The 20,132-nt window shown below is 50.2% G+C and overlaps 1 protein-coding gene across 1 annotated transcript in view; it reads right to left on the reverse strand.

Moving 5' to 3' along the window:
• Positions 1-20,132, reverse strand: part of ZNF385C (zinc finger protein 385C) — a 321,307-nt gene that overhangs the window by 54,800 nt on the left and 246,375 nt on the right. The window contains exon 4 of the mRNA XM_060256192.1: positions 12,389-12,531. Coding sequence (XP_060112175.1) covers positions 12,389-12,531 — 143 coding nt within the window. The remainder of the gene's footprint in view (positions 1-12,388; positions 12,532-20,132) is intronic.

Below are 20,132 nucleotides of genomic sequence, written 5' to 3' on the forward strand. Positions count from 1 at the left end.
AAAAATTTGGGATCTTATGCTTTTTAATATCTACTACTCTGTCGAACTCATTTGTTATCAGAGCCAGATCTGACATAAATTAGACCTTGTCGGGCTGGGTCATGTCGGGCCATGTGTGTGCCTATTTAAGATTAGGTAGCAGAAATATTAGGTAGCAGAGATATACACTTTATAAAGGACACAGAGAAACACAATTTAAAGCTCTTTTTTTTTTTTAAAAAAAAAACCTTAAAACATGCTTAAAACATTAACACTCATTGGTCTTAAAGGTGCTTTCTTTGTATTTCTCCCATGGGATCTAGGGAACCGGGCAAAGAAAGCGCTGGCTTTCTCCTTCCTTCCTCAGAGGACCAGGAGAGGGAGAAGCCTCAGCCAATAGAAGGAAGAGAGAGGCTTGGCTCAGTAACTCTGCTGTGCAATTGAGAAAGCCTGACAAAGCAAGCTCTCCCTCCCCCCTTCCTCCCCAAGGGAGGAGCCTCAGCCAATGGAGAAAGCAGAGGTTTTGCTCTGCAGTTCCTGTGCGATTGAGCAAGCCTTGCAAAGCAAGAGAGAGGGAGAAAAAGAAGCAGATGACAGCCAGTTGCTTGGGGGTCTGCTAGGAGTCTTCCAGGGGTCTGATTTGCCCCCGGGGCTGCACGTTTGACACCCCTGATCCACATGAAACAGTTGGGGGAGGGCATCAAGAGATTGTGCTGGGTGGCTCCTAAAGTGTGCATGATACTCAGCTGTAGGGATGGGCACACACAGACAGAAAAATTTGGTTCGGTCTGGGGCTTGTGAGCAGGAGGACCTGGACCAAACCCTGGACCGGATCCCCAAGCCCAAACAGAACTGGTTTGGGCATCATCAGGCCTCACCCCTGGTGTGCCCGCAGTACTCCGAGGCAATGTTTTTAACATTGATTTCTCACGTCTTTTTAAACTGCTTGCTCCCCCTTGGCAACCATAACTGGGCATGAAGGTGGGCAGCAAAGAAATTTAAGAAAATAAATATAAATGATTTAAAATCCATTCAGCACCATGCCCAGCACCAGCTGCCCTAGCCACCACAGCTTCACCCTCCCCTTCTGTATAAACAGCAGCTACTGCTGAAGGATTTAACACCATCAGTCTAACAACGAGGTATGAATTACAGCTGGTTAAACAAATCTGCTAAGCATCCTTGCAGCAAATCAGGAAGAAGAAAAAGGTAAGAAGACTGTTGCCTGGACTTCCATTCTATATATATTCTACTATATATTCCATATATATATCTATATCGCTATCTATATATAGTGATATTATATAATCTTTACTATATTCCACTACATTCTTCTATATCAGAGTGGCCAAACGTGCTTAACAGTAGAGCCTCAAGACATGAATGTTAGATGTTTGAGAGTCACAAGATGGATGGAAGGGAGGGAAGGAGGCAGGCAGGCAAATAGATGGGGGTGGGAGAGGTAGAACTTTAACTTTAAATGCACTCTCCAAGCTGCTGGCTGGCTTGGCTTGAAAAAGTGATTTAAAGAGATAAATGCCTTCTCCAAGCTGACTGACAGGGCGTTAGGTGGTTGGAAGAGCCACACAATAAGTGTGAAAGAGCCACACAATAAGTGTGAAAGAGCCACATGGGGCTCCTGAGTCACAGTTTTGTCACCCTTGATCTATTAACCTGGTGCCCATGGGTGCCACAGTGCCCACAGTTTCCTGGTGCCACAGTTTCCTGGTGTCTGTCAAGAGCTTTTAGAAAGTGAGTGCGGCCAAGTGAGGCTTCTGACTGGCCACAGGAGATTCAACTGGACACACAGCAGCCACCACAGCGGAAGGATTATCATTGTGTGACTGAAGGTAAACTGTGGCATCCATTTTGTAGCTAGCGCCATCTCCTTTGACAGCTGTGGTGGCAGCCATTTTGCTGCTGCTCCCAGCATGCTCTGTCAGAATCCCCAAGGCGCTCAAAGGCTCAAAAAGATGGTGGACCCCTGTACTAAAGTTCCCCTTTAGGATTATTGATAGAAGGCAGAGGCTACATCTCTCATCTCAGGTGTTGGAGATCCGTTTTTGCTGACTGAAACTATTGTTTGTGGAAGGGAGGGACTTCTGTCAGAAGTCCCTTCTGAGGGAAGCCACAGAGCCCACTTTCCAAAGTGGCTATTTCCCTCAGGTGAACTGACCTCTGTTGCTTGAATATCCACTGTAATCCCAGGAGATCTCCAGCTACCACCTGGAAGCTAAGAAATACAATAGAGAGAATCACGAAGTAGGATGAAAAAACCAGAAACAAACCGTGACAAATAACAAATACAATCAAAAATATACTTGGCCATATATACGAAGCTGCCTTATACTGAATCAGACCCTTGGTCCATCAAAGTCAGTATTGTCTTCTCATACTGGCAGCGGCTCTCCAGGGTCTCAAGCGGAGGTTTTTCACACCTATTTGCCTGGACCCTTTTTTGGAGATGCCAGGGATTGAACCTGGGACCTTCTGCTTCCCAAGCAGATGCTCCACCCCTGAGCCACAGCCCCATTCATGGCTCTCCAGGGTCTCAAGCTGAGGCTTTTCACACCTATTTGCCTGGACCCTTTTTTGGAGATGCCAGGGATTGAACCTGGGACCTTCTGCTTCCCAAGCAGATGCTCTGCCACTGAGCCACAGCCCCATTCATGGCTCTCCAGGGTCTCAAGCGGAGGTTTTTCACACCTATTTGCCTGGACCCTTTTTTGGAGATGCCAGGGATTGAACCTGGGACCTTCTGCTTCCCAAGCAGATGCTCCACCCCTGAGCCACAGCCCCATTCATGGCTCTCCAGGGTCTCAAGCTGAGGCTTTTCACACCTATTTGCCTGGACCCTTTTTTGGAGATGCTGGGGATTGAACCTGGGACCTCCTGCTTCCCAAGCAGATGCTCTGCCACTGAGCCACAGCCCCATTCATGGCTCTCCAGGGTCTCAAGCGGAGGTTTTTCACACCTATTTGCCTGGACCCTTTTTTGGAGATGCCAGGGATTGAACCTGGGGCCTTCTGCTTCCCAAGCAGATGCTCTACCACTGAGCCATCGTCCCTCCTTGCAATCATTTGTATATGAAACGTCAAAGTATTTGATTATCACGATCCATTTCAATAATTAATATTATGAGGTAAGTACATATGTACTTACCTCATAATATTAATTATTGAAATGGACCTCCTGAAAGCTGGCAACCCTAGGACTGTGTGGTGATAGAATTAAAACTTTTACCTTTCCCCCAATTTTCTCCTGGGGGGCAGATTTTGACACGGGGCTGCTGTTTGCAGCTAAATGGAGCCTCCATGTTCAGAGGCAGTGTCCTGCCTGAAAACCAGATGTTAGAGACAAGCCAGAGGGGCGGGCTGCTGCCTTCCCTCACACTTTGCTTGCGGCCTTACTAAAAGCATCGGGCTGCCTCCAGACGTCACCTGAACTCCGAACTAGATAGTCCCTTTCTCTGATTCAGTGAAGCCTTTCTGTTCTTATAAAAAAGGAGCACAGCTCGGTCCTCAGAGTGCATCTATGTACCTAATGATGATGTGGGGCCCCAACAGGCCAGTAGCCATGGGGGGGGGACCACCCAACCCCCCCTTGAACCTTTATAGCCCCTCCTTTCCCCGGCCCCTGCTCTATCCACCACCACTTTTCTCCCTACAGCTCTGGTGTCCCCACCCCCCTCTGCACGGCACCCCCCCTCCCACTCACTCACCAACCGGCTCTTGCAAGGCAGCCCCCCCCCCCACCGCCAATTAAGTGATTGGCAGGAAAAGCCACGGTGAATCCAGTGGTGTCTATGCTGGCTTTCTGGCATGCTCAACAAGTTCAGCACTGGTCGCCCCTGCGTTGAACTTGCTGAGCGCGCCGGAAAGCCGGCGTAGAGACCGCCGGCTTCGGTGCAGGTTTTCCTGCCGATCAAGTGATTGGCTGAGGGGGGTGTGCCTTGCAAGAGCCCCAGGAGCTCACTCTTTACTGTTTCGCCCGGTGGGTGGGCGGGAGGTGTCGTGCGGAGGTGGTGGGGCCACCAGCACCGCAGGGAGAAAAGTGGTGGTGGAGAGAGCGGGGGCTGCCAGAGGGGGGGGGGGTCCTCCACCCAAAAATTTTTTCCATGACTGGAATTTTCTGGCTACGGGTCTGGGCCCCCATCTGCGGATTCTTAAATCCAGGGCTTTTTTTGCAACAAAAACCCAGCAGGAAGCCATTGCCGAGACATTAAAGATACCTCCCCATGCCTTCCCCAGCTTGCCAGCTGGTGCCCTGGCCAGCCCAGTTGCAGCTTCACTCTTGTGCACCCCTGCCCCCCCAAAATCCCTGCTTCAATCCATGGATTGGGATCACAGGGACACTAACGTATTTTTTTCTGCAAACTTGGGGTACTCCCCAGGGTTGCAGAAAAATGCAAAAGGGTTTTAAAAATACACTGGGTGGGGGCTTAAATTCTCCTAAATAAAAACAAAATGAGTTGTCTGCGCATGTGCCGGCAACGCACTTACCAGCTGAGCTGGTGGCAGAGGTGGCTGCTGCAGATGTGAACTCCGGGCAGCCACCGTGGTGGAGGATGCATGGAGAAGAAGTTGATATTGGATTTATATCCCACCCTATACTCTGAGTCTCAAGAGTGGCTCACAATCTCCTTTATCTTCCTCCCCCACAACAGACATCTTGTGAGGTGGGTGGGGCTGAGAGAGCTCTCACAGCAGCTGCCCTTTCGAGGACAGATCTGCGAGAGCTGTGGCTGACCCAAGGCCATTCCAGCAGCTGCAAGTGGAGGAGTGGGGGATCAAATAAGAGTCTCCCAGATAAGAGTCCGTGCACTTAACCACTACACCAAACTGGCAGCTATGGGCCTGGATGCAACAGTAGAGCACTACGGGAGCCGCTCTTTGCCTGGCTGCCATTAAGGAGTGCTCCAGAAGCCACTTGGAGTCTGGCTGTGCAGCAGAGGACTTCAAGAGAGCCTCGGGCCAGCCACAGTGGTGGAGGATGCCAGGAGCTGCTCTGGACTTGGAGTGGCTCCCAGAAGCTGCTCTCACTGCAGGTGGCCACTGGGGCCTGGAGTCACGAGGGGGGGGGGGGGAAGAGATGGGATTCTGTGCCTCCTCTTGCAAGCCTTGTGAGCCTCCCACTTATTTGTTCCTAATGTTTAGACTTCCCAAAGTAGAGCTGCCAAGCTCCTGGGCCGGGCAGGGGTTCTCCCACTCAGGAGGTCCCCAACCCACTAGCCCGGATTGGGCCAGCATGATGATGTCACTCGCAAGTGATGTCATTGTGTCGGCAATGTCGCACGCCGACTGCTCTAGGAGCTTTTGGGGAAACTCTTATGGTTTTCCCCAGACGCTAGCAATTTGTGTCCCAAACTACTAGAGTTTTCCCGGAAGCTCCCAGAGCGGCCGGTGCGATGACGTCACTTAGAATCGTAGAGTTGGAAGGGACCTCCAGGGTCATCTAGCCCAACCCCCTGCACAAGGCAGGAAACTCACCAACACCTCCCCCTAAATTCACAAGATCTTCATCGCCGTCAGATGATCATCCAGCCTCTGTTTAAAAACCTCCAAGGAAGGAGAGCCCACCACCTCCTGAGTTGGAAGGGACCTCTAAGGTCATCTAGTCCAACCCCCTGCACAAGGCAGGAAACTCACCAATACCTCCCCCTAAATTCACAAGATCTTCATTGCCGTCAGATGATCATCCAGCCTCTGTTTAAAAACCTCCAAGGAAGGAGAGCCCACCACCTCCTGAGTTGGAAGGGACCTCTAGGGTCATCCAGTCCAACCCCCTGCACAAGGCAGGAAACTCACAAACCCCTCCCCCTAAATTCACAAGATCTTCATTGCTGTCAGAAGATCATCCAGCCTCTGTTTAAAAACCTCCAAGGAAGGAGAGCCCACCACCTCCTGAGTTGGAAGGGACCTCTAGGGTCATCCAGTCCAACCCCCTGCACAAGGCAGGAAACTCACAAACCCCTCCCCCTAAATTCACAAGATCTTCATTGCTGTCAGAAGATCATCCAGCCTCTGTTTAAAAACCTCCAAGGAAGGAGAGCCCACCACCTCCTGAGTTGGAAGGGACCTCTAGGGTCATCTAGTCCAACCCCCTGCACAAGGCAGGAAACTCACCGATACCTCCCCCTAAATTCACAAGATCTTCATTGCCGTCAGATGATCATCCAGCCTCTGTTTAAAAACCTCCAAGGAAGGAGAGCCCACCGCCTCCTGAGTTGGAAGGGACCTCTAGGGTCATCCAGTCCAACCCCCTGCACAAGGCAGGAAACTCGCCAACACCTCCCCCTAAATTCACAAGATCTTCATCGCCGTCAGATGATCATCCAGCCTCTGTTTAAAAACCTCCAAGGAAGGAGAGCCCACCACCTCCTGAGTTGGAAGGGACCTCTAGGGTCATCCAGTCCAACCCCCTGCACAAGGCAGGAAACTCGCCAACACCTCCCCCTAAATTCACAAGATCTTCATTGCGTCAGATGATCATCCAGCCTCTGTTTAAAAACCTCCAAGGAAGGAGAGCCCACCACCTCCTGAGTTGGAAGGGACCTCTAGGGTCATCCAGTCCAACCCCCTGCACAAGGCAGGAAACTCACAAACCCCTCCCCCTAAATTCACAAGATCTTCATTGCCATCAGATGATCATCCAGCCTCTGTTTAAAAACCTCCAAGGAAGGAGAGCCCACCACCTCCTGAGTTGGAAGGGACCTCTAGGGTCATCCAGTCCAACCCCCTGCACAAGGCAGGAAACTCGCCAACACCTCCCCCTAAATTCACAAGATCTTCATTGCCGTCAGATGATCATCCAGCCTCTGTTTAAAAACCTCCAAGGAAGGAGAGCCCACCACCTCCTGAGTTGGAAGGGACCTCTAGGGTCATCCAGTCCAACCCCCTGCACAAGGCAGGAAACTCGCCAACACCTCCCCCTAAATTCACAAGATCTTCATTGCTGTCAGAAGATCATCCAGCCTCTGTTTAAAAACCTCCAAGGAAGGAGAGCCCACCACCTCCTGAGTTGGAAGGGACCTCTAGGGTCATCCAGTCCAACCCCCTGCACAAGGCAGGAAACTCACAAAGCCCTCCCCCTAAATTCACAAGATCTTCATTGCTGTCAGAAGATCATCCAGCCTCTGTTTAAAAACCTTCAAGGAAGGAGAGCCCACCACCTCCTGAGTTGGAAGGGACCTCTAGGGTCATCCAGTCCAACCCCCTGCACAAGGCAGGAAACTCACAAAGCCCTCCCCCTAAATTCACAAGATCTTCATTGCTGTCAGAAGATCATCCAGCCTCTGTTTAAAAACCTCCAAGGAAGGAGAGCCCACCACCTCCTGAGTTGGAAGGGACCTCTAGGGTCATCCAGTCCAACCCCCTGCACAAGGCAGGAAACTCACAAACCCCTCCCCCTAAATTCACAAGATCTTCATTGCTGTCAGAAGATCATCCAGCCTCTGTTTAAAAACCTCCAAGGAAGGAGAGCCCACCACCTCCTGAGTTGGAAGGGACCTCTAGGGTCATCTAGTCCAACCCCCTGCACAAGGCAGGAAACTCACCGATACCTCCCCCTAAATTCACAAGATCTTCATTGCCGTCAGATGATCATCCAGCCTCTGTTTAAAAACCTGCAAGGAAGGAGAGCCCACCACCTCCTGAGTTGGAAGGGACCTCTAGGGTCATCCAGTCCAACCCCCTGCACAAGGCAGGAAACTCGCCAACACCTCCCCCTAAATTCACAAGATCTTCATCGCCGTCAGATGATCATCCAGCCTCTGTTTAAAAACCTCCAAGGAAGGAGAGCCCACCACCTCCTGAGTTGGAAGGGACCTCTAGGGTCATCCAGTCCAACCCCCTGCACAAGGCAGGAAACTCGCCAACACCTCCCCCTAAATTCACAAGATCTTCATTGCCGTCAGATGATCATCCAGCCTCTGTTTAAAAACCTCCAAGGAAGGAGAGCCCACCACCTCCTGAGTTGGAAGGGACCTCTAGGGTCATCCAGTCCAACCCCCTGCACAAGGCAGGAAACTCACAAACCCCTCCCCCTAAATTCACAAGATCTTCATTGCTGTCAGAAGATCATCCAGCCTCTGTTTAAAAACCTCCAAGGAAGGAGAGCCCACCACCTCCTGAGTTGGAAGGGACCTCTAGGGTCATCCAGTCCAACCCCCTGCACAAGGCAGGAAACTCACAAACCCCTCCCCCTAAATTCACAAGATCTTCATTGCTGTCAGATGATCATCCAGCCTCTGTTTAAAAACCTCCAAGGAAGGAGAGCCCACCACCTCCTGAGTTGGAAGGGACCTCTAGGGTCATCTAGTCCAGCCCCCTGCACAAGGCAGGAAACTCACCAACACCTCCCCCTAAATTCACAAGATCTTCATTGCCGTCAGATGATCATCCAGCCTCTGTTTAAAAACCTCCAAGGAAGGAGAGCCCACCACCTCCTGAGTTGGAAGGGACCTCTAGGGTCATCTAGTCCAGCCCCCTGCACAAGGCAGGAAACTCACCAACACCTCCCCCTAAATTCACAAGATCTTCATCGCCGTCAGATGATCATCCAGCCTCTGTTTAAAAATCTCCAAGGAAGGAGAGCCCACCACCTCCTGAGTTGGAAGGGACCTCTAGGGTCATCCAGTCCAACCCCCTGCACAAGGCAGGAAACTCGCCAACACCTCCCCCTAAATTCACAAGATCTTCATTGCTGTCAGATGATCATCCAGCCTCTGTCTAAAAACCTCCAAGGAAGGAGAGCCCACCACCTCCTGAGTTGGAAGGGACCTCTAGGGTCATCCAGTCCAACCCCCTGCACAAGGCAGGAAACTCGCCAACCCCTCCCCCTAAATTCACAAGATCTTCATTGCTGTCAGAAGATCATCCAGCCTCTGTTTAAAAACCTCCAAGGAAGGAGAGCCCACCACCTCCTGAGTTGGAAGGGACCTCTAGGGTCATCCAGTCCAACCCCCTGCACAAGGCAGGAAACTCACCAACACCTCCCCCTAAATTCACAAGATCTTCATTGCTGTCAGAAGATCATCCAGCCTCTGTTTAAAAACCTCCAAGGAAGGAGAGCCCACCACCTCCTGAGTTGGAAGGGACCTCTAGGGTCATCCAGTCCAACCCCCTGCACAAGGCAGGAAACTCACCAACACCTCCCCCTAAATTCACAAGATCTTCATTGCCGTCAGATGATCATCCAGCCTCTGTTTAAAAACCTCCAAGGAAGGAGAGCCCACCACCTCCTGAGTTGGAAGGGACCTCTAGGGTCATCTAGTCCAACCCCCTGCACAAGGCAGGAAACTCACCAACACCTCCCCCTAAATTCACAAGATCTTCATCGCCGTCAGATGATCATCCAGCATCTGTTTAAAAACCTCCAAGGAAGGAGAGCCCACCACCTCCCGAGGAAGCCTGTTCCACTGAGGAACTGCTCTAACATGCGGGGGCCATGATGACCTACTCCAAGGGCAGGGGATGCAACTGTTATTTCCGTGTCCCGTATTGCAGGGACAGAAAACGGAATCGAAAAAGGAAAGAACAGCATTTCAGAGTCTGCAACAGGGAATTTGGGGAAGAGGGAAGTGAACCCCACGCACCTTTTCTGGGAATCCATAGCGACCCCCAATCTCCCAACAATCTTGTTTCCCAGAAGCCTTCTCGAGTGACCGTCCCCATGGCACCACAACAATCCCTGGTGACCTTGCAGACTGGGGAGTTGAAGCTCTCCCTCAGCAGCAGCAAAAACGCCCGGCCACACATGACGAGCGGGAGCGGCTGTTTGCCGGCAGCCCGCGCTTGCGGCGCTCATAGTGATAGCTCGCATAACTCCAGCTCAGCACATGAGACCTCTGACCTTGAAGTCAAAGGACAAGCAAGAGGAATGACTCCATGAATGCAAGCAGGGGAAAAAAGAAGAAGAAATGGTCTAGACCACAGTTGGCCAAACTGTGGCTCAGGAGCCACATGTGGCTCTTTCACACATATCGTGGGGCTCTTGCAGCCCCTACCACCCCGTAGGCCAGCTTGGAGCAGGCATTTCTCTCTTGAAATCACTTCTCCAAGCCAAGTCAGCTGGCAGCTTGGAGAATGCATTTAAAGTTGCTCTTTTTCCACTCTCCCTCCCCCAACCATTTTCCTTCCTCCCTTCCTTCCTTCCTTCCTTCCTTCCTTCCTTCCTTCCTTCCTTCCTTCCTTCCTTCCTTCCTTCCTTCCTTCCAGAGCCAGTTTGGTGTGGAGAGCCAGTTTGGTGTAGTGGTTAAGTGTGTGGACTCTTATCTGGGAGAACTGGGTTTGATTCCCCACTCCTCCTCTTGCACCTGCTAGCATGGCCTTGGGTCAGCCATAGCTCTGGCAGAGGTTGTCCTTGAAAGGGCAGCTGCTGTGAGAGCCCTCTCCAGCCCCACCCACCTCACAGGGTGTTTGTTGTGGGGGAGGAAGGTAAAGGAGATTGTGAGCCGCTCTGAGACTCTTCGGAGTGGAGGGCGGGATATAAATCCAATATCTTCTTCTTCCTTCCTTCCTTCCTTCCTTCCTTCCTTCCTTCCTTCCTTCCTTCCTTCCTTCCTTCCGTCTTGCGGCTCTCAAACATCTGATGTTTATTCAATGTGGCTCTTACATTAAACAAGTTTGGCCACCGCTTGTCTAGACTCACAGGGGTGTCAACCTCATTTGTTATAAGGGCCGGATCTGACATAAATGAGGCCTTGCCGGGCTGGGCCTTGCGTGTCGTAAAATGTACTGCCAGGTAGCAAAGATACAAACGTTATAAAGGTAAAGGTAGTCCCCTGTGCAAACACCAGTCGTTTCCAACTCTGGGGTGACGTTGCTTTCACAACGTTTTCACGGCAGACTTTTTTACGGGGTGGTTTGCCATTGCCTTCCCCAGTCATCTACGCTTTCCCCCCAGCAAGCTGGGGACTCATTTTCCCGACCTCGGAAGGATGGAAGGCTGAGTCGACCTGGAGTTGGCTACCTGAACCCAGCTTCCGCCGGGATGGAACTCGGGTTGTGAGCAGAGAATCTCACAAACATTATACACAAACACAATTAAAGATTTTTTTTAAAAAAAACATAAAAGATGCTTAAAAGATTAGCACTCTTGCAATATTTTGTCTGTTTAACAGTTTCTGATAACCGACACCTCTTTGGAATGATTGCATCAAAATCTGGAGACAATGTCTGTGCTGTAGCAATCTTGAGTATGCTGTTCAGGTGTTGTTCTGCCGTGTATCTGTAAATTGCAAATCTACTTTTATTTATTGACATTCATTACAGAAATCTCATGGTCAATGCTTTGAGCCTAAGACCCTGAGGAAAACACGAAATGGCTGGGCTTCGTGAGCTTTCGTACGTAAGTTGCTTCATGTGCTGACCAGTCAATGGAGAAACCAGAGGCTTTGCTCTGTAGCCCTGCTGTGCGATTGAGCAAGCCTGGCAAAGTAAGCTGTGATGCAGTAGGAAGCAAGAAAGAGAGAGAAAGAAGCAGATGACAATGAGTTGCTCGGGGGCCTGATTCCTATCAGGCCCCCGAGCAACTCACTGTCATCTGCTTCTTTCTCTCTCTTTCTTGCTTCCTGCTGCATCTTGCTTCCTGCTGCATCACTGCCTTTTGGGAGCCTGATCCGACCCTCGAGCCACACGTTTGACATATTAGGCCACACTCCCTGATGTCACCATTGTTTCACACAGGAATTCATTTGCATATTAGGCCACACCCTGATGCCAAGGCAGCCGGAATGGCGTTCCTACTCAAAAAAGGCCCTGGTTGCGTTGGGTGCAACTCTGGGCGCAGATCCCAGCAACGAGAGCCAGTGCATAACTCTTGTCATACGGTTAATAAATCTGCCATGGGTGTGTGTGCAGGGGAGGGGGTGCTCTTGTCCAACAATAAACCTTCCCCCCCCCCCAACATTTTCCCCCCTAGGACCTGCCTACCTTAGGGACTGTCTCTTCCCATATGTCCCCCAGAGAGTAGTGCGATCTGGCTCCCAAAATCTGCTCGTAATCCCCGGACCAAAGAAGGCCCGGTTGAAGTCAACCAGGGACAGGGCCTTCTCAATCACAGCCCCTTGCTGGTGGAGCCAGTTACCGGAGGAGGTCATGGCCCTGTGGGACATTGGACAGTTCCGCAGGGCCTGTAAGACAGTCCTCTTCCGGTTGGCTTATAACTGACCGGCACCAAAATGCTGAAGAAAGTCTATAGATAGCACACTGTTGGATTGATGTATTGATTTTAATGTTTTAATTATGCAAATTGCTATTGTATTTTAAAATTCGAATTCTACTGTTAGAACTTTTGTGTTGTGAGCCGCCCTGAGCCCGCTTCGGTGGGATAGGGCGGGATATAAATCAAATCAAATCAAATAAATAAAAATAAATAAAACATTTCTGGAACCAAGTCCAAACCTCACCGTGTTGAAGTTGGGGAAGAGGTTGAGCGGGGACGTCCCATTGAGGCGAAAGGTCAGAAAGTGCTTGAGGTCCAGTGGCGGGTGGAGAGACCGTCCTGGGATGGGAAGCGAAGTTAAGAGGGAGCTACTGTGGCTGGCTGGACCTAAACGCCAAGAGAAGGAAAACAGAGAGGTCAAGAAAACGCCACCAGTGCACAGGAACGCACTCAGGAGGAGAAAGATCGGCGTCTCCCACCTAGAAGCGATCATTCCCAAATCGCCTGCTGCCAAAGAAGTTGCTAGTGCACCGTCCGAAATAAAGGCGCAGAGTGGTAAGTTGAAATAGTGCAGTCCAAGCTCTGCTCATGACCTGAGTTCGATCCTGGAGGAAGCTGGATTCAGGTAGCCGGCTCAAGGTTGGCTCAGCCTTCCATCCTTCCGAGGTCAGTAAAAGGAGTACCCTCTTGCTGGGGGGAAAGTGTAGATGACTGGGGAAGGCAATGGCAAACCACCCCGTAAAAAGTTTGCCATTAAAACATCGTGATGCAATGTCACCCCAGAGTCAGAAACGACTGGTGCTTGCACAGGGGACTGCCTTTACCTTTATATAAAACCCTAAAATACCCATGCTGCAAAAGAGGCTGTCTGCTGCCCCTCTTTATGACTTACTGCTCTGCTCTGACCTTGCTTCCTTCCAGTCAGTCTCTGCTGGCGCAGACAGTTTCTACTACGTGCCTGCATTGTGTGCAACTAGATTACTTAATCATTTCCAATGCAAAGCTAAAGAAAAATTTTCTGCTCTCCATGAACGCTGTCTGTTGCATGACCGGCTGAGTCACTGTTTTGGCCTTGCCTCCTTCGACTGTGTAGAACTCAGTGATGATACAGAAACGCAGCAGGTGAGCTCTTATGAAGACAGCTAACTCTTTATCCGTACACACTAAAGCAAACCTTTTCAGTTGTAAAAATTAAGCATGCCTCCTATTTCAGTCCAGAAAAAATGTGCCTCAGGGCTTAACTACACAATATACATGTTTACAGTGCCGTCCCCCCCCCCCCCCGCCTTTTCTGCATTCTCATTTTCTTCACTTGCAAATTCTTTCTTCGGGAAGGGGGTGGGTCTTGTAAGCACATATCTTGCTCCCTCTAGTGGCTGATTCAATATTACACCAGGTTATTTCTGGCATATCTCTCTGCAGATTTAAACTGCAGGCTTCTGTGCTGGATATAAATTGTAATATCCAGGGCTTTTTTTGATCAGGAACACAGTTCCGGCCAGTTTGGTGCCAGGGGGTGTGGCCTAACATGCAAATGAGGTCCTGCTCGAGGCGGCGCGGCAATACTGATGTTATTAGATCTGTCGGCTGCGTTTGATACAGTCGACCATCGGTTGCTGATCCACCGCCTCGCCGACATAGGGGTTGAGGGGCTAGCCTTACAATGGCTTTCCTCCTTCCTCATGGGTCGGGGACAGAGGGTGGCGATTGGGGGTGAGCGATCCCAGAGGCGCACACTAGACTGTGGGGTGCCCCAGGGAGCAGTTCTCTCCCCGATGTTATTCAACATCTATATGCGCCCCCTCGCCCAGATTGCCCGGAGATTTGGGCTGGGTTGCCATCAATACGCAGATGACACCCAGCTCTATCTACTAATGGACGGCCGGCCCGCCTCCGCCCCGGGGAACCTGGACCGGGCTCTGCGGGCTGTTGCAACGTGGCTTAGACTGAGTGGGCTGAAGTTAAATCCAGCGAAGACAGAGGTTCTCCATGTGGGTCGTGGCACTCTGGGGAAGGAAATATCTCTCCCGGCCTTTGACGAGGCGCCGCTAAAGACGGCGCAGCGGGTAAAGAGCCTGGGTGTCTTACTGGAGCCTTCATTATCAATGGAGGCCCAGATAACAGCCACTGCCAAATCAGCCTTCTTCCACCTGAGGCGGGCGAGGCAGCTGGCCCCTTTCCTAGAGCGTCAGGACCTAGCAATGGTGATCCATGCGACGGTCACCTCAAGACTGGACTACTGTAACGCTCTCTACATGGGGCTGCCTCTGTACCGGACCCGGGAGCTGCAGCTAGTGCAGAACGCGGCGGCCAGGCTGTTACTCGGTCTCCCAAGATGGGAGCATATACGGCCGGGGCTGCGCGGACTGCACTGGCTGCCAATCGTATACCGGATCCAGTACAAAGTGCTGGTCATAACCTTTAAAGCCCTATATGGCCAAGGACCGACCTACCTGAGGGACCGTCTCTCCCCATATGAGCCCCAGAGAGCACTGAGGTCAGTGGGGAAAAGCAGACTGAATATCCCTGGGCCAAAAGAAGTTAAACTTCAAAGCACCCGCACTCGGGCCTTTTCCGTTGCGGCCCCACAACTCTGGAACCAACTCCCAGAGGAGGTGCGGGCCCTGCGGAACTTAGACCAGTTCCGCAGGGCCTGCAAGACCGCCCTCTTCAAACAGGCGTTCACCAATAACTGAATTAATGTTTACCGCCAGATTAATAACGTTTACCGCCAGTGTTGATTTAGGAATGTTTTAATTAATTATCGATTATTGACTGATTTTAATGTGAATTTTAATGTGAATTTAATGTTTTTATTACTGTATTGTTTACTTGAAGTGTTGTTAGCCGCCCTGAGCCTGCTTCGGCGGGGGAGGGCGGGATATAAATAAAATTTTACATTACATTACATTACATTACTTCTGAGCTTTCCCTACAAAAGTCCTATGTGTGACAATGGTGATGTCAGGGGGTGTGGCCTAATATGCAAATGAGTTCCTGCTGGGCTTTTTCCTGCAAAGAAAGCCCTGGTAATATCAAAGAGTGTGCAAAATACATGTGGAACGGGACTCCTCCCTCCAAAGAAACAGGAAATTTCAGTTCAGTTCAGTTCAGACCTTTATTGGAAATTACAATTCAGGAAAATGAAAATGAGGGAAAGCTGCATGCCTGGGGACAGCGGCCGCGCTAGGGGTTCTGTCACTCAAGGCACATCCCTGTGCAGCGCCCCCTCCCCGGCTTTGGAAATGAATTTGCACATGCACACGGCACAATAACATCAAGCGATGTCATCAAGCAGGCCAGGGATGAGGAGAGCTGATGCTTGCATATTGCGCTCCTAGTAAAGAGCACGGTACACAAGCTCCAGGCCTGGGTCATCAGGGGAGAGAGGGTGGCGCCCTACGCAGCCATCTACCCCACCTACTCCCATGCGCCGGCTCTGGCTGGGGAGACTGCTCTTTGTCCTACTAGGAAAACATAAATGTCCATCTCTCAGGGGTGTCAAAAGTCATTTGTTATGAGGGTTGGACATGACATAAATGAGATCTTGTCGGGCCAGGCCATGTCATAAATTGTAATACCAGGTGGTGGAAATATAAACTTTATAAAGGACACAGACAAACGCAATTAATTTTTTTGAAAAAAACTAGAACACACTTAAAGTCTTAGCACTCTTGCAATGTTGTGGTCAGGATCAAAACAAGCTCTCCCCCTCCCCATTCCACCCCAAGAGAGGAGCTTCAGCCAAGGGAGAATATAATGGTTTTGTTCTGTAGCTCCTGTGCGATTGAGAAATCCTGACAAAGCAAGCTGCAACACGGAAAGAAGCAAGAGAGAGGGAGAAGGAAGCAGACTTGCTGATAGGAGTCCTTCAGGGGCCTGATCTGGTGCACGGGCCACCTGTTTGACACCCCTGTCCTAGATGAATTACCATTTAAGTGTCCCCAATGGTGTGATCATGCAGCTCTCCAAGACAATCTGATTTTGGGAAAGTGGCACTACAGGGAAGGTTTAAGCCCCCTCTCTCAAAGTACTACAGTCCAGATCGAAATTGGGCTCCCAGACATCCAGGGATTATTTCATTATACAACTCTCAGTACATGTCTGGTCTAGAATGCAGATAGGCCCTGAGTTCGCAGAAGTATGGGAAATGTGCCCTTAAACACAAATTTACAATGAAACAAACTATGCTTCTTCTTTGACCTAAAGCTAGTCTCCTGTGCAAGCACCAGTCGTTTTTGACTCTAGGATGACATCACTTTCATTATGTTTTCATGACAGACTTTTTACGAGGTGGTTTGCCATTGCCTTCCCCAGTCCTCTACACTTCCCCCCCCCCCAACATGCTGGGTCCTCATTTGACCGACTTCGGAAGGATGGAAGGCTGAGTCAACCTCGAGCCGGCTACCTGAACCCAGCTTCCGCCGGGATCGAACTCAGGTCGTGAGCAGAGCTTGGACAGCAGGACTGCAGCTTTACACCACTCTGCACCACGGGGCTTCAGTCTTTGACCTAGAAACAACCATATTTTGAAGGCTGTGGTGGTCCAGTCATACCGCTGCTAATCAGAACAGATACAAAGAGAAAATAACCTGATGAATGCTAGAGACTAAGACCATTGATGATTAATAGTCGGAGTCTCTAGCAATGGTTGATGAAGCAATGGTTTGGCTGCCTTAGGCGGAGACACACATGTGTGCGTACACCTTATGTGGGCGAAGCAGTGCCTCCGCTTTTTAATCTGATGGTCAAACTAAATATAACAGGGGCCCTGTGGTGCAGAGTGGTAAGCCAGGGGTGTGAAACTCATTTGTTATGAGGGCCAGATATAACATAAATGAGACCCTGTCAGACTGAACCATCTGTATCATAAAATGTAGTGCCAAGTGGCAGAGATATAAATTTTATAAAGGACGCGAACACAAAGATATTTTTTAAAACTTTTAATAGACCATGCCTAAAAGATCAGCACTCTTGCAATGTTTTTTTTATTTAACAGTTTCTGATAACTGACACCTCTCGCTCTGAATTACTGCCTCAAAAACTGAAGACAATGTCTGTGCTGTAGCAATCTTGAGTATGCTGTTCAGGTGCATGTCTGTAAGTTGCAAACCTACTTTTGATTATTGACATTCATTACAGAAATCCCATGGTCAATGCTTTCGTTGACATTTAAATTGACATTTAATTGATTATTGACATTCATTACAGAAATCCCATGGTCAATGCTTTAAGCCTAAGACCCAGGGGAAAACATGAAATGGCTGGGCATTGTGAGCTTTTGTACGTAAGTTGCTTCATGTGCTGGTCAGCCAATGGAAAAAAATAGAGGCTTTGCTCTGTAGCTCCTATGAGATTGAGCAAGTCTTGTAAAGCAAGCTGTGATGCAGAAGGAAGCAAGGGAGAGAGAAGGAAGCAGATGACAGTGAGGTGGTTGCGGGCCTGATAAGAGCCCTTCGAGGGCCTGATCCGGCCCTTGGGCCACACGTTTGACACCCCTGCTGTAAGCTCATGGCGGACTGGCTATATCATGCTTGCGTGAACAGCGCAATAAAGGAGACAAGACTGTATTTGGATTGGAAATTGGGACTCTACAAGCACTTTATTCTCTGAAGAGACCGGAAGAGAGGCTTGATCATCCTTTGATGACTATCGTAAACATTCAGAATTGGGAGGTGTGCATTTTATGGACCTATTGTGGATTTTTGTAAAAACTTGTCCAGATGCAATATTGACTTCTGTATGATTCTCGTGCTCTTTATGGCTGTGTAATAGAATCGAGTAAGTTATTGGCAACTGTGGTTAGTTATTTTTCATGGCTTTCTTTCTAGCTGGAGATTCTCCTGGAATTACAACTGCCCTCCAGACAGAGATCAGTTTCCCTGGAGGAAATGGCTGCTTTGGAAGGTGGACTTTGTGGCATTGCTGAAGTCCCTCCCCTCCCCAGGCTCCACCCCCACATCGCCAGGGATTTCCTAACTTGGAGTTGGCAACCTATGACTTGGGCACCACTGCAGTGAGAGCAAAACTTGTTGGAAGCAATTTCTAGGGACCCCTTGGTTGTGGGATTTCCAAGCCCACCACCATGACTCGGTGTTTACACAGGAAGAAGAAGAAGCTTGAAGATTTATACCCCACCCTTCTCTCTGAATCAGAGACTCAGAGGGGTTCACAATCTCCTATATCTTCTCCCCTCAAAACAGACACCCTGTGAGGTAGGGGCAGATTTATACCCTGCCCTTCTCTCTGAATCAGAGACTCAGAGGGGTTCACAATCTCCTATATCTTCTCCCACCACAACAGACACCCTGTGAAGTGGGGGCAGATTTATACCCCGCCCTTCTCTCTGAATCAGAGTCTCAGAGCGGCTTACAATCTCCTATATCTTGTCCCCCCACAACAGACACCCTGTGTGGTGGGGGCAGATTTATACCCCGCCCTTCTCTCTGAATCAGAGTCTCAGAGCGGCTTACAATCTCCTATATCTTGTCCCCCCACAACAGACACCCTGTGTGGTGGGGGCAGATTTATACCCCGTCCTTCTCTCTGAATCAGAGACTCAGAGCGGCTCACAATCTCCTATATCTTCTCCCCTCACAACAGACACCCTGTGAGGTGGGGGCAGATTTATACCCCGCCCTTCTCTCTGAATCAGAGTCTCAGAGCGGCTTACAATTTCCCATATCTTCTCCCCTTACAACAGACACCCTGTGAAGTGGGGGCAGATTTATACCCTGCCCTTCTCTCTGAATCAGAGACTCAGAGCGGTTCACAATCTCCCATATCTTCTCCCTCCACAACAGACACCCTGTGAGGTGGGTGGGGCTGAGATAGCTTTCCCACAAGCTACCCTTTCAAGGACACCTCTGCGAGAGCTATGGCTGACCCAAGACCATTTCATCAGCTACAAGTGGAGGAGTGGGGAATCAAACCCGGTTCTCCCAGATAAGAGTTCACACACTTAACCACTACACCCAACTGGCTCTCTACCTTTACCTTTATAATGTACTGCACCCTTTCCAGGGCCCATGCAAGATAAGGCCCTTCGCTCCCCCCCCCCCTCCAATCACACTTTGCAGCATGGATTTTGTGCTTGTTCAAAGGCAGCAAAGCATTCCCTCCCCCTTGGCTGGTGGCTAAGTGTTTCTCTCCCTAATCTTATATTGTTCTATGTCAGCAGTTCTCCAATATGGTGCCCATGGGTGCTGTATCACCCACCAGTACTTCCTTTGGCATCTGCAGAGCATTTCAGAAAGTGGGCAAGACCACTGCAAAGCAGGGCTTGTTACGCGCTGTCCTAGTTCAAATGAAAGGGTTTCCTTCTGGAGGATCAGGAAATCTGGTAACCACCTGGGCTTTCCTTCCTCACACTGACTAAGCAGGTGTGAGAGAGGGAGGTATTCGGTTTGGATCGGCCTCCGGCCGAGGCTGTTTTTGGGGCAGCACTCTCAAAATTCCAAATATGCCCATAGGCTCAAAAAGGTCAGGAGCAGGAACTCCTTTGCCTATTAGGCCACACACCCCTGATGCAGCCTATCCTCCAGCAGCCTATCCTCCAGGAGAGCCAGTTTGGTGTAATGGTTAAGTGTGCGGACTCTTATCTGGGAGAACCAGGTTTGATTCCCCACTCCTCCACTTGCACCTGCTGGCATGGCCTTGGGTCAGCCATAGCTCTGGCAGAAGTTGTCCTTGAAAAGGCAGCTGCTGTGAGAGCCCTCTCCAGCCCCACCCACCTCACAGGATGTTTGTTGTGGGGGAGGAAGGTAAAGGAGATTGTGAGCTGCTCTGAGACTCTTCGGAGTGGAGGGCGGGATATAAATCCACTATCTTCATCTACCTCACAGGGTGTCTGTTGTGGGGGAGGAAGGGAAAGGAGATTGTGAGCCACTCTGAGACTCTTTGGAGTGGAGGGCGGGATATAAATCCAATATCTTCATCTACCTCACAGGGCATCTGTTGTGGGGGAGGAAGGTAAAGGAGATTGTGAG

Source organism: Heteronotia binoei, chromosome 15 (genome assembly GCF_032191835.1).
Source record: "Heteronotia binoei isolate CCM8104 ecotype False Entrance Well chromosome 15, APGP_CSIRO_Hbin_v1, whole genome shotgun sequence".
In the NCBI taxonomy this organism is placed as follows: Eukaryota; Metazoa; Chordata; class Lepidosauria; order Squamata; family Gekkonidae; genus Heteronotia; species Heteronotia binoei.